Source organism: Carassius gibelio, chromosome B19, assembly GCF_023724105.1.
Source record: "Carassius gibelio isolate Cgi1373 ecotype wild population from Czech Republic chromosome B19, carGib1.2-hapl.c, whole genome shotgun sequence".
Classification (NCBI taxonomy): Eukaryota; Metazoa; Chordata; class Actinopteri; order Cypriniformes; family Cyprinidae; genus Carassius; species Carassius gibelio.
This window is the reverse complement of record NC_068414.1, coordinates 30,295,777-30,310,257: the sequence shown is the minus strand read 5'-3', so window position 1 is coordinate 30,310,257 and position 14,481 is coordinate 30,295,777. Positions and strand designations below refer to the sequence as shown.

Genomic DNA, 14,481 nt, shown 5'->3' with positions numbered 1-14,481 from the left:
AGTGCATGAGTACCAAGTATAGATATTCATTTCACCCTTAAAAATGTCTTGTGATCTTTAGCCACAAGATCAAAACAAAAACAAAACAAAAAACCTACGGCAATTTTTTTTTCTTTTTGCACAATAGACTTGATATTGTGAGAACCACCGAAAACACATTGAGCCCTAATTTCCAGCTTAGGACAAATGATCTCAAATGTATGATTGTTTACCATTTCAAGACGTTTCACAACAACACTTAAAGGAACATAAATGACACTTATGGAGATAAATAATAAGAAAGAGATTTAAAGCAATAGGTGGCAAATGCTTACTTTGTAAATTGCTAAAATACATTTCCCCAAATGTTAAGAGTTGTGAATTGCTACTGTTATGCGTTTACCCATATTTGAAGAATATGACAAGTTTATTTAATTGCTTCATACAAACATTGTAATTCGCTGGGCCTCTGAGAGATGGACTACTTTTGATGTCTTTTTTATGGTTCTCTATCATTCAAAAAGTCTTCTTTTGTGTTTCAGTGCTGAAAGAAAGTCTGGACACAATGTAACGGTAAGCCTATACAGTATATCTGGCTGTATTGTTCTAGCGCAGACAGACTTGTTCTTTTGTATAAAAGTACCTTCTAAATTAATAAATGTAAAATAATTTGTATCATCTTGGGTATTTCACGGCTCTCCTTTTATCAAGCAAATGTCAATGGTGTTTGATGGACACAGTAATGGATAGTGGATCAGGACAGTGTGTTTCTGATGAACGACTGAACAGAAGGGACTGCAGTACGGTGATTCACAGCACTGCACTGCAACATCACATGTTGTACAGTCAGAATTAGCTCATATCTCCAGGACTTCATTATCATATGATGTCACATGTGATTCATTCTGTTAATATCTACAATATAATTTCTGCTGCTAACAGTAGAGATTTGAATATGCTGTTTACACATCAGACAGTGCTGCTTAAACATACTGAATGACGTACATGAGTAACACAGGAAAAACTTAACAACAGGCACAACGCAACAGATTTAGGTTTTGTTTTAACAATTTGAGCAAGTAGAGAGCACAAAGATGTAAAAATACTTTAGCTTAGTCAACAAGCAAGTTGTCCGGATGACATTTTGAAGCTAATAATGAAATCCCATAAGAGCCAGAATGGCTGACGGATCCAAAATGGCCGCTGATGCCAGTGATTGTGTGAGTTTGAGTCAAACCGCTGCTGGCGTTCAATCAAACGAGCAGCGCCAAGACTCAATGTCAGACAGAGGCCACGGGACTTCTGCTGCCAAATACACACACACACACACACACACACACAGCTCCTCAATCAAGACATTAAGATATGATAGCCAAAGAAAACTGCTGCATTATCTCATGTGACTTGAGCAAACTGAGCAAGGATGAACAGGAAATACTTTGTTTATCACTGTGCAAGTTAGATAAATGTAAAAAGGAAAAGACAAAAGGCTTTTATTGATTATGCCTTTGTTTTGGGTCAGTATGATTTTATTTTGTTTATTAATTTTAAAGAAATTAATACTTTTACTCAGCAAGGATGCATTCAATCGATCAAAAGTGACAGTAAAGGCTTTCATATTGGTGAAATAAATATTTCCTTTTTTATATTTCAATTAAAACTATCCTGGTTTTCGTGGAAATATGAAGCGGCAGAACTTATTTCAAAACGTGGTCACATGACACTGAAGACTGGAGTAATGATGCTGAAAATACAGCTTTACATCACAGGAATAAATGACATTTTAAAATATGTTAAAATCGAAAAAACAATATTACTGTTCTTGCTGTATTGTTGATCAAATAAATGCAGCTTTGGTCAGACTTGCTGACCCCAAACTTCTAAACGACGGTGTATGTTCAGAACACAAGCAAGTCTTTGCGTCAGCGAAAAACAACAACAAGACAGCAGACATCCAACAGCAAACTTGTAGTCTTGTCAGTTCCTCGCACATAAACAGCAGATGAAAGTTTGCCCAGAAGCTCATTATAGTGCAGCGGTGTCAGTCAGAGAGTAGTATTTGATCTGAAATCACACGATTCAGACGAGTATCGGAGGCCTCGGCGAATAAACCTGTGTCACTTTCAGAAGCATGCTAACACACTAACTGAATGCAAAATAGGAAGTAAACAGCGAATAGGAGTGATTCATTCTCCAAATTTTGTGTGGTAAGATATCACAAACATGGTTTTGTGACAGTACAAGTAGATTTTATAAGTGGCTTTTTCCAAAAATAGTTATTTTGCCTCTTTCGAACATGGTCTTAAACAGGTGTCATAACAGCGGATGTGTACACTGATAATGTGTGTGTGTGTGTGTGTGTGTGTGTGTTTGTGTGCAGGTAACCCATGTGTGAAAGATTAAAGAAGCTGTCAGTGTTGTAAAAACAGACTATATTTTCACCTGACACAGCGTGGCCTGTGGGAACACTGTGCCTGTGTCCCTGACTGCCATCAGCCTGTACTGTAGATTACTGTTTTGTGCAGAGTATGTGCTAAGAATGCAAGTTAGACACTAAACAAGACACGGTTAACAGGTCAATTACATAAAGGGTGTATGTTTGTAATCAAGAAAAACCGTGAGAAAAAGTCTTTAATCATACAGCAAGTGAACACTGTACCTTTATATGTGTAATATAATATAATCAGTCATGAGAGGCCATGTGTTTCAATGATATTACTATGCTATAAGGCTAATGCATATTCAAATGTGGCAGTAAACAATAGAAGTAAACACTGAACAAATAATTACATGTATTAGGTTTATGTTATTAATAATAGGTTATGTAGCTTGTTGATGATATTGTAGACATTTGTGTAAATATATAAGATGTTAAAATAATATATATATATATATATATATATATATATATATATATATATATATATATATATTTGTTTGTTGTTGTTGTTTGTTTTTTTTTTTTTTTTTTTGCATCAGTGTTGACTTAATCAATCACTCATTGTCAATTTGTATTTGATTTTGAAATCAAGTGAAAGAGTATTAGTCCATGATTAACAATTTATCCTACTCTAAAAGCCTTATATCTAGATAGGAAATTCTAGAGATTTTATCTCTGTCTCTCTGTCTCTCCCTTGGTCCTCTAAAGGCTGCGTTTTTTGTCTCAGAAAGTAGTTTATTCTGTATGTTTATTTTTAACAGCAGGAGCGGAAACAGCGAGGGGAATCCTCCCAAAGCCTTTGGGAAAGAGCCCTAGAATGCTTACATTCATCCGATGGGCTTCACTGTCATCCTCTATCCAGCTAAACAAGGTAAATAGGCTGTATAATTGTAACCAAAATGAAGTCCACACAAACAAATGCATTGGGCACAATAACAGGAGCATTGCTTACAGCAAGCGATTTAATGTTCGGCAGTAACTGTCTCTGAAACGGATGTTAAATTAGTTTCAAGAGTGCAGCTTTAATGTGCCTTTAAAGGAAATGAATTTAGAAATGCAGCTCTTCAAAGAGGATTTTAGCTTTCAGATGATGCATCTTGAATCTAAACCACCACTAAATATATTAGAAAAGAATCTAGACACACTCCTAAAACCGATGTCGCTGACTGATTAGTTGCATGCTGTCTGACGTGTTAATGCTACACACATGGTTTATAGAGAAAGTAAAGATATAAAGTTCTCACCTTTGTATCCAGGTGTTGTGGCAGTGATTCTGTGAGGAATACGAGGAGACACACGCAGACCTGCCCTCACCTGATAGTAGCTGCAATAGACAGAGAATTGTTGAATTATTATAGGGTTTTTTTTCCCAGAATACAAAGTGAAATATAGAGCGTTTTTAAAAAAATAAAATAAAAATCATTTCATTTCAAAGATTCATTATCATACAAGATAGTTGAACAGTAAAACAGAAAAACAGTTTGTAAAAAAATACAGTTTTTCTGAGAAAAGATAGTTAAAATGGTCTAGATGCAATGTGAAAACTCCCAAACTCAAGGCAACCAGCTTCAGGATATTTTTGAAAATACATAAAAAGTAAATGTGTAACGTTTGTGTAATGTTTGTGTTAATGTTGTGACTGGACAATGATGAAACGTATACATATAATGATATAATGACTCAATAAAGATGTGAAAATGTATGTTTTAAATGTCTAATGCGTATAAAGTGAATAAACTAATCTTCATCAGCTCATCATGAGATATCATAAAAACTTTAAGTGCTCGTTTGCATTCACACATGCGAATATCAGCGGCTCATTGGTCTTCGGTCCAAATCAGATCTGTTTCCTCAGTTCAGTGACTGTTGAAAGAACTGGAGCACTGAATGAGTTCATCTTAAGATCAAATGCACTGGTATTTTGGTTCATTTCCGTTCTTTCATGTGTCCGAAAGTGAGCTTGTAGACAAGAACTGCAATGTCCCTTAAAATTAGGCAGTTGTAAAGCAACAGTTCCCTCATAAATGATAATTTATATAATTTACTTTAGGTGACTGAGCACATATTACAGATGGAACATATTAGTTAAATTTAATATATTTGAAAGTTTCTGAAATCTGGTGATTTTAACTCATGCACCATACATACACCAGCAAACTTGTGTTTCCTAATAAAAGACCCAGCCGTACCGGTGAAGTCCTCTACAAATGAATCTAAATTATTAATCCCTTCAGAAAAAAAATGGCAATAAATAATGTATACTGTGCATGTTCCTATGCCATTTACAGCAAAATCAAGATTAACAGCCGTTGATCTGGTCAGTGTGAAATTTCATGCAGTGGATCTCTATTAAATCATAAATAATGATGGTGAATTAATGTGAAAGTTTAGTCAGCATGTTCAGACAGCCCAGGCTCTATCAGGGGGATTGTACAGAGGTCAGCTTGGTCGGTGAAGTGACTGCAGTTGCATGTCAAATGTTGAAGCACTTCACAGATCATGCTGCAGCTCCCTGGAGATCCTGAACTAAGTCGGCTTATCCTGAGCTTGGCAAGAACATCTACAGTATGTTGACATTACATGCTAAAAAATGTCTACAACACACGTCATAAAAAAAAAAGAAAAAAAGTTTAATATCCATAAGCTTCACTGCATCTACAGCACATATTAAACCCAACCACAGTTTACACTAAAATGTCAACAGACCATTTGATCACATGCTAAAACATACAAACAGTATGATATGCACTGTAGCATGTGTTAAACACTTTATAGAAGGTTCAAATGTCTGTAGTATACAAGTATACAAAATGATATAACGTGTTAAACATATATACAGCACTGCACAAACATGAAATGCATGATATCGCTGTTTTTGTGGTTCCCACCGTGCTTGTGGTTTGCTTGTATGGTTAGATGATGACTGTGTTTGATGATTAATTCAGTGAACATAGCTGCGCTGATATCAGTGCAGTGGCAAGCAGTAACAAAATAATAATAACAAAAAATGTCTGAATATAAATTACGTCTGTGTAAGCATTTGTCCTAAAAAAAAAAAAAATAGAAAAACTGAGAAGTACGTATTTATTCACTTTATTAATTTTACTTAAAGTCATTTTAAGTGCATAATCTTTGGGAAAATAAATAAATAAATGTTACCTTTTTTTTTCTACTGCTAGTAATGTTCACAATTAATTGAACCATGTATCATACTTCACACTTATTAAATGTATGAGTTTCTCTCTTCTGCTGAATGTAAAAAAATAAATAAATAAATAAAAATAATTGAAGCATAGCCAAAGTCAAACAGGTGCTTGTCCCCATTGACTTCCATAGTATTTTCCCCTCATACTGTGTAAGTCAACAGGGACAGAATTTTCATTTTTGGGTGAACTATCCCTTTAGGAAGACTTGAAACATAATGAGTCACTTGGACTACTTTTATGATATCTTTATGGTGCTTTTGTGTCCTTTTTAAGTGCCAGCTCAATTGAATGGAAAACTGTTTTAAAATTTCTCTTTTTAGGGGTTGGAGCACCATGATGGTGAGTAAAAGATGACAGAATTCTTCACCTTCTTCTTCTTGATTATATCTGCATTTTCAACTAGTGCACATTTGTGTTTAAGTTAGATGTCACGTGCCAGTGATTTGTTCTCTGTTTGTCAGCATTCTCTGTTGAATCTGCATTGATTTTCTATTTTTTCTGTTTCATTAAACCACTAGTGAGCCACTGAATTCTTCCCAAACAGATTCTCAGCGCTCATTATAACACATACGGATTTGCCCCATCAGACGTACAGTATATAGGCCAAAGTTCGGCCCCGTTCTATTGTTAGCTGCTTCTCTTCAGAGCAGGAACTACATACAGGACTGTTAAAAACAAACAGTATATTAGAGCAGTGTGTGTCTTGTGGGGATTATTTCTGACGAGAGCTTTAGCGTTCTGCTTTATGGAGGGGGAAGGGCCGGTCAAATCTCTGCAAAGCTGATGTTTCAGCCAAAGGCCTTGCTTTAATCTCCGAGCAGACGGGCCGAGCTCAACAACATTCATTTACGAGTGACCTCTACTGCATCACAACAGCTTCACACAGCTGTCAGGAGCAGTGGAGGAGACGGGGGAAATTCTAGAGTCAGATGAGACCGTGTACTGTAGATGTGCTGTGGCGGTCTCTGGTGTTTCTAGCTTCATAGACTCGCTTTTTCAGAAACTTTATTGAACACTCTTGGGATTAAACTGGCAAGCTTTAGTTTGATAATCATAGTTACAGTGTGACGTGCATTTTTGTCAGAATAAAGTAGCCACATTTCAGTTTTAGTCTGCTAGTCGTTTGTGTAATAAAATTAAGTTGAATTAGTAGATTTTTTTCTTCAATTGTTATCAGTTTTTTAATCAATAAATGCTAATGTCCTCAGTCCTCAGGTCCTCAGGTCCTTACACTGGCTTCCAGTTACATTAACGACTGGTTTTAAAGTTATTTTACTCGTATACTAAATGACCTAGGACTGAAATATATTGCAGATATGTTCACTGAATATAAACCTAACAGAGCACTCAGATCACTAGGATCGAGTCAGTTAGAAACACCAAGGGTTCACACAAAACAAGGGGAGTCCGCTTTAGTTACTATGCTGCCCGCAGGTGGAATCAGCTTCCAGAAGAGATCAGATGTGCTAAAACACTAGTACATTTAAATCTAGACTCAAAATTAATCTGTTTAGCTGTGCATTTATTAAATGAGCACTGTGCAATGTCCGAACTGATTGCACTATATTTTCACAGTTTTTTTTTTTGTTTGTTTGTTTGTTTTTTCTTTATGTAAAATCATTTTTCTAACTAGTTTAAATTCATTTTAAAGAAGTATTTAAAAAAAATGTTTTATTCTTGTTATTATTTTTCTTCATTATGATTTTACTTTCCTTTATGTAAAACACTTTGAATTACCATTGTGTATGAAATGTGCTATATAAATAAACTTGCCTTGCCTTGCCTGATGTACTGTTAACTTAATATTAGTAGATTTTTTCTTCAATTGTTATCAGTTTTTTAATCAACAAATGCTAATGTCCTCAGTCCTCAGGTCCTTACACTGGCTTCCAGTTACATTAACAATTGGTTTTAAAGTTATTTTACTCATATTTTACTCATATTTTTTATTTTAATTGTAATTTTTAATTTAACTTAATATTACCATAATATTACCATATTATACACACTAACTCTAACTATATATTTAGTGTATATTTTTAATGTTTTTATATTTAATATATATATATATATATATATATATATATATATATATATATATATATATATATATATATATATATATATATATATATATATATATATATATATATATATATATATATATTAAATAAAACCAAAAATTTTATACAGTATACATTGTAGTCAGTAGGATTTTATTTGGGGTTTATATTTGTTTAAAAAAAATTGTAAAGCAAATTACAATTATCTTCATCACAGCTGTTTTCATCGTTGATAATAATAAGAAATGTTTCTTGAGCAGCAAATCAGCATATCAGAATGATTTCTGAAGGATCATGTGACACTGAAGACTTGGAGTAGTGATGCTGGAAATTCAGCTTTGTATCACAGAAATAAATTATACATGTTTTCATAAACATTTTCCATTCCCAAACTTCTGAACAGTAGTGTGTAACATAACATGCAGATGTTACTGAATGTCAACCACTGGACTAGCACCAGACTCTCACCACAAAGGTCATGGCAGCACAGTTTTGTCCCTGAATCTCAAATGAGTTCCTAGTCAGATCCCTATATGCTTCGTAGTTAAAAATCAGTGACCTGAAAAGTCATTGAATTCCCTGTAGACTTCACCTGCTGCTCGCAGCAAGACTGTAATTGATTTGGCTTGAAACGATGACAGGAACATAATGTACAAAAACAGCACAAATCAATCATTAATCTACCAGCCTACTGAAGCGAGCACCTGCACGTGACACCTCATGGTCTTAGTGGGGAGATGTATATGACAACACTGTTTAACACCCAATCAACGCAGGCTGTCTCTCTTATATCAGGTGAACTTAAAATAGGTGTCAGATCCACATTTAGAGAGATGCATTTTATTTTATTTTACTGCATCATTAGTGGCACCAAATATATTGTTTCCAAATAGGATTATTTTATCTGCTATACTGTATGTTTGTTACCAATAATGGCCCAGAAATCACATAAAAAAATAAATAATAATAATTCAGCATTAAATTGATAATAAGGGGCAGTATATACATGTAAAGCTGTTTTCGACACTGATAATAATAAGAAATATTTCTTAAACAGCAAATCAGCATATCAGAATGGTTTCTGAAGACACTGAAAACTGTAGTAAATGATGTAGAAAATTCAGCTTTGAATCACAAGCATAAATTACATTTAAAAGAAATATTCAAATAGAAAATAGTTGTTTGTAATTGTAATAATAATTTACAATATTACTGCTCATACTGCCTTTTTGATCAAATAAATTCAACCTTGGTTAGCAGAAGTGACTTCCTTCAAGAACATTAAAAACATCTTAAAACCTTTTATTTATTTATTTTATTAGAGGCAATGCATATATCTGACTAAATGTTCATTTTGTCAGCTTTTTGGACTCACTTTTAAACTCACTGTTATCATAATAAGACATGAACCAAAATTCAGTTTTGATTTCCAGCTCCAGTCTTTATGCCACATAGCACAAAATGAATGCCACACAATGCCGTCTATTCACTGCATCCAAAAAGAACATGGAAAAATGCCTGGAATGTGACAATTAAACTGATTCAAAGCAGCTCTTAGTGTTTATAGGTGATGCTGTCACCATGTGCTCCTCCTGAACAGGTTGTTTAGAGAACAGACGCTTCACAGAGCCTGCATTAGACATGCAGAAGAACATACAGAACTTACCCTCTCTGGAAGAGATCCACATTGTGAAACTTGTGCAGCTCCAGTGAGAACTCCACAGTGCCCTGTACTTCCGACATCATCTATTCCATCACCTAGAGAGACAGAGAAGAGTTGATTTGAAGCTGAGCACATCAAGACTTCCATTGTCTTGTTATCTAATCCAGAATGTACTCTCACAGTGTTGCTGTACCCTAGTCAGCTGAGCCGCTCGCCCTTGTGAGAGAGTGTGTTTACCATGGTAACCTCAATGAACACAAGAGCAGCGAGAGCGGCGGATGCACACGCGTGACTCAGGAAGACGCCATCTCTAATTACTCAGGCTCTGACTCATCACAGACAATATTTGTTCTGAGAACCCGATGTGCCGCTCTGCAGCAAACCAGTGTACGACACGCGGCTCCAAGACGGATGACAGCAGTGGCATTTCTGGACGTGATCCCAAATCATCCTCTGAGAGATGTGAGTGAGAGGGTGAGTGTGAGGCAGTAATCATATCTAATGGCTTCTTCCCACATAACAGGTTGTGATGTGCAGTATGTGAATGTCTAAAAGTTCCACAATTTTAGAGTAAATATGTAATATATAAATGTAATATAAAATGAAACTATAAAATTCATCTTATGAAGAGGTGCTCAGGTCACAAAACATTTCAAATTTCAAAATAATATATATATATATATGTATATATATATATATATATATATATATATATATATATATATATATATATATATATATATATATATATATATATATATATATATATATAGTTTTATCAAACTGTTAATAATGAAATAAAAGTATATTAAATATTAATCCAAAATAAAAGTTATTATTTTATGGGTGTACTGTGTACATGTATTATGTATATATAAGGCAATAAAATTTGTTCTTAAGGCAATGAAGCACATTTCCCCCAAAATTCTCACTACTGTGAAATACAAAGTTGTCTTCTCATTACTTTACTTAATGTGTGTGTGTGTGTGTGTGTGTTATACTGCCTTTTATTCATTCAAAATTAATTCAGCTTAATTGAAAAAAGGGAAAACAATATTTCTTCTGTAATAAAGAAAAGAGTGTATTACAATAATGAGAATCAGCATTAAAAATGCTGAGAAAGGATATATAGGGCTCATTATTGTAATGAGAAATGAGGTCTTAAATGTGCTTAATTATCCTGAAAATAATGCTGCAGTTCAAAAACTCCTAAGGGTTTTTATAATTTATATATACTTTTTTTTTTTCTGTATCTGCCTGATTTGCCTGATATTGGAAGTAATTGCCATGTTACAAGAACTGAACTGCCATCTATATTTTCAATTATGTGACAATGTTTCAATGTCTTAAAGCTAAAAAATGTCTTGATTAGAGCTTACTAATACATATTTATTAAAAACAACAGACAAAAAATGTATAGACTTGTACAGTTAGCTGTCATATCAGTAACCATGTATGTATTTAGTGTGACAATTCTAGCACTTATGTTTAATTAGTAAGCATAAGTTCTTTTTGGGTTGACTTATCTATACTTTTCTTTTCCGGCGGTTCAATGGAGATGCATCAAGGCATTTTTCTATAAAATATGCAGTATGTGTCTAGAAACTGAACTGCCATATCACCAGTGAGTCTGCAGTTTTAAGGACATCCCATCAGCAGGGGGCAAAGAAGCAGAACTTCCTGGATCGAAATCAAGTGAGCAAGAAAACCATTGCAGCAGCCAGCAGATATGCACCAACCCTTATTATTCACGTGTGTCTTATAGTTTAGGTGAACTCAAAGTTGTTTCTGAGACACATCCTCAAATTCAGGTTCTCAGTGTTGCTCAGATTAGTCTTGCCAAAACCAATTAAAATGAGACAAAAATAATTAAATTTAGTGCCTGAACAAAATGAGTACCTGTGTCACAGACTGGCACGTCAGTGTTTATAAACAGCTTCCCACAAACCCCTCCTGATTCGTATGCTATGGTGTCAGAATGCTGTATCCCACACTTCACCTTTCATTTCAAGTAAGACAAATGAAACATTATCAACTGAAATATTTTGTAATACCTCACTGAATATGTATATAATATGTATATATATTTTTTTTCTTACAAAGTGACTTACAAATGAGGTCAATAGAAGCAATCAACAAAAGAACAATGATATGCAAGTGCTATGACAAATATCAGTTAGCTTAAATGGTTAGTTCACCCCCTAGACATCTTTAGGTGTATATGACTTTCTACTTTCAGACAAATCCAGTCGGATTATCCAGTTATATAAAAAATTATCCTTGATCTTTCAGGCTCTATCATTGCAGTCAGCGTGTGTTGCTTTGTTTCAGTCCAAAAGACATTCAATAAAAAGCGCCATTCCATAAAAACAAAAAAGTGTCTCACACAGCTCCTGGTGGTGAACAAAGGGCTCCGGTAGAGAACCAATGTGTTTTTGTAAGAAAAATGACCATATTCAAAAGGTAATAATCACTTGAATCTAGCTTGTGCTCACAGTTTTACACAGAAGCAGTTCCGGGCGGGTGACGAATGAGGTCAGCGTTGCACATGCGCTGACATGCGCTGCTAATAAGTGACACACGCGGAAACACAGCAGAGAGATCAAGACAAAACAACGGTCACTAATCAGAAGTACAAAACAAGGATTTGTAATAAAGAATGTCAGAGGATTTCAATACAAGCCAAAAGGAGCCTGGTTTTCCTTTGCTAAAATAAGGCAGCTTTGCTTCCTTTGATTTTGTAAACAAACATTGGTTTTCACAAGACTTATTGGTGCATGCGCAACGTTGACCTCATGCGCCATGCTCCCGGAATGGCTTCTGTGTACAGCTGTTGGAGCAAGCCAGATTAAAGTGATTATTACGTTTTGAATATGGACATTTTTTTTGTTACAAAAACACATCAGTTCACTACAGGAGCCCTTGTTCACCCTCCGGAGCCATGTGAGACATTTTTTTTTTATGGATGGGCGCTTTTTATTTCACTTCTTTTGGACTGAAGCAATGCAACACCCGCTGACTGCAATGATAGAGCTTGAAAGATAAAAGACAATTTTTTTTTATATATAACTCCAACCGGATTCGTCTGAAAGAAGAAAATCATATAGCGGATGCCTCGGGGGTGAGTAAAATGCAGCCTTGATTAAATTTTTGGGTTGAAGTAACCCTTTAACACAGTACACATAGCAAGGGTTTAAAGGTTGTTGTTTTTTGGTAACACTTTAGTATAGGGTCCAATTCTACTAGTTGCTTATTATCATGCCTATTATTAACATATTGGCTGTTCATTAGTGCTTATAAAGTACATATAATGCATGACATCCATAATCCTACCCAATAACCTAAACTTAACAACTACATTATAAACTATTAATAAGCAGAAAATTAGGAGTTAATTGAGGCAAAAGTCAAAGTTAATAGTTAGCTAATAGTGAGAATTGGACCTTAAAATAAAGTGTGACCAACTTTTTTTTCTTTTTTAATTGGATAATAAATAAAAAGAAAACAGGGTCACACTTTATTTTAGGGTCCAGTTCTCACTATTAAATAACCATCAACTATGACTTTTGCCTCAATTAACTCCTTATTTGCTGCTTATTAATAGTTTATAAGGTAGTTGTTAAGTTTAGGGTATTGGGTAGGATTATGGATGTCATGCATTATATGTACTTTATAAGCACTAATAAACAGCCAATATGTTAATAATAGACATGCTAATAAGCAAGTAGTTATTAGTGTGAATTGGACCCTATACTAAAGTGTTACCGAAAACAGAATACAACAAGATTAGAGAAGTACACAGGTATTAGGGACACAATATAAATTGGGACCCAAAATATAATTAATGCATTCAAATTATTTTAAAATACTTCATATAAAAAGGCTTCAAATAAAGTATTACTTTATTGTAATGCATTTGATTGGTTTACTATGACATTTCTACAAATCTGGATTATTTCATAATACTGGATTCACTGTATTAAACATTTAATGTAGAGGGGTTGTGTGATTTAATTGTAGCCTAAACCTTTTGAAATGTTTATCATTATATATCGGATACTGTTTTAATTACTTTATGTAGCTTAAGTGTAAAAATAATGACCAGAAATACTTCTGCATTTTGCCATTGGTTGAACAAACAATAGCTCCGCCCCAAATTCATGCCATTGGCTGAAGCAGATGACATCTGAATGTTTAGACAAACACTGATTACTTGTTGTTCTTTTGTACTTTAGTAAGGTAGAAAACGCACCAAATGAAAGTACCTCAAAGCCTTATTAACTATATTCACAGAGGAACTACAGCTCAATCATTACACATGTCCCTGTTTTGCATCCTCTCATCTGTTTTCTGAAGCAGTGGGTGCAGTGACAGCTTCCTATCAATAAACAGATGATTAAAATGTCTCAAAACCACATAAGCCATAGTTAGGAAAACTACAGGAGCTTCACTGTCAGACTTGATGGGGAGCGCAATGTTTCTGTTAGCAGTGATGAAATATAGTTACTAATGCCATGCCTGCAGACATTGACAGAGGGAGTGGGAAAAAGAAAACAATAAAGGAGGCGGGATCTGAGCGAGTGTGATGTAGCATTAGATGGCTATTATTAGCGGTTTAGTCCTCAGTCTCAGTGTGCCAGGTAAAGGTTAACAGCTCTGGAGCTGCAGTCACCTTCCTCTGGAAGCTGATGCTGAGAAATGAAAAATATGGTTCCTTTGAAACGTTGCCCTTGCGTTAACGTTAATGTTCAATCGTGTTGGCTTCACTGCCCAATTCAATATCCTGAGAGCCCATTCGAGATGGGCCGGAGAGCACTGACCTCTGCAGCTGCTGGAGCACAAACAGATGGCATTATGGGTACTGGTGCTTAATTTGAAAGTACAGTACTCATGCGCTGTAGAAAGACTTTTGTACACAAGAATAGAACAGAAGAATATTGTAGAATAACATGAAGTCGCTTGCATCTCGTAAATAAATAATTCTAGAATAAAACAATATAATAATATGATGTTGGAATAAGTGTATGCACGTGCTAAATACACATTGAATAAAATAGAAAATGTAAAAGTTGATTTAGATAAATGGATCTGCTAAATTTAATATAGAATAGAAAAGGTGAATGCATCTTA

The 14,481-nt window shown here is 34.6% G+C and overlaps 2 protein-coding genes across 6 annotated transcripts in view; one reads left to right on the top strand and one right to left on the bottom strand.

Annotated features, from left to right (window-relative positions):
• Positions 1–9,590, bottom strand: part of LOC127979175 (protein FAM135B) — a 37,924-nt gene extending 28,334 nt beyond the window's left edge. The window contains exons 1-3 of the mRNA XM_052584427.1: positions 9,532–9,590; positions 9,355–9,446; positions 3,664–3,743 (exon numbers count right to left, since the gene is read on the bottom strand). Of these exons, the coding sequence (XP_052440387.1) occupies positions 3,664–3,743; positions 9,355–9,434 (160 nt within the window). The 5' untranslated portion in view covers positions 9,435–9,446; positions 9,532–9,590. The remainder of the gene's footprint in view (positions 1–3,663; positions 3,744–9,354; positions 9,447–9,531) is intronic.
• A 105-nt stretch (positions 9,591–9,695) lies between these two features.
• LOC127979176 (collagen alpha-1(IX) chain-like) overlaps positions 9,696–14,481 on the top strand; it is a 41,647-nt gene continuing 36,861 nt past the window's right edge. For all 5 annotated transcript variants that reach the window (XM_052584431.1, XM_052584432.1, XM_052584434.1 and 2 more), the window contains exon 1: positions 9,696–9,813. The gene's annotated coding sequence lies outside the window, so the exon portion shown is untranslated. The remainder of the gene's footprint in view (positions 9,814–14,481) is intronic.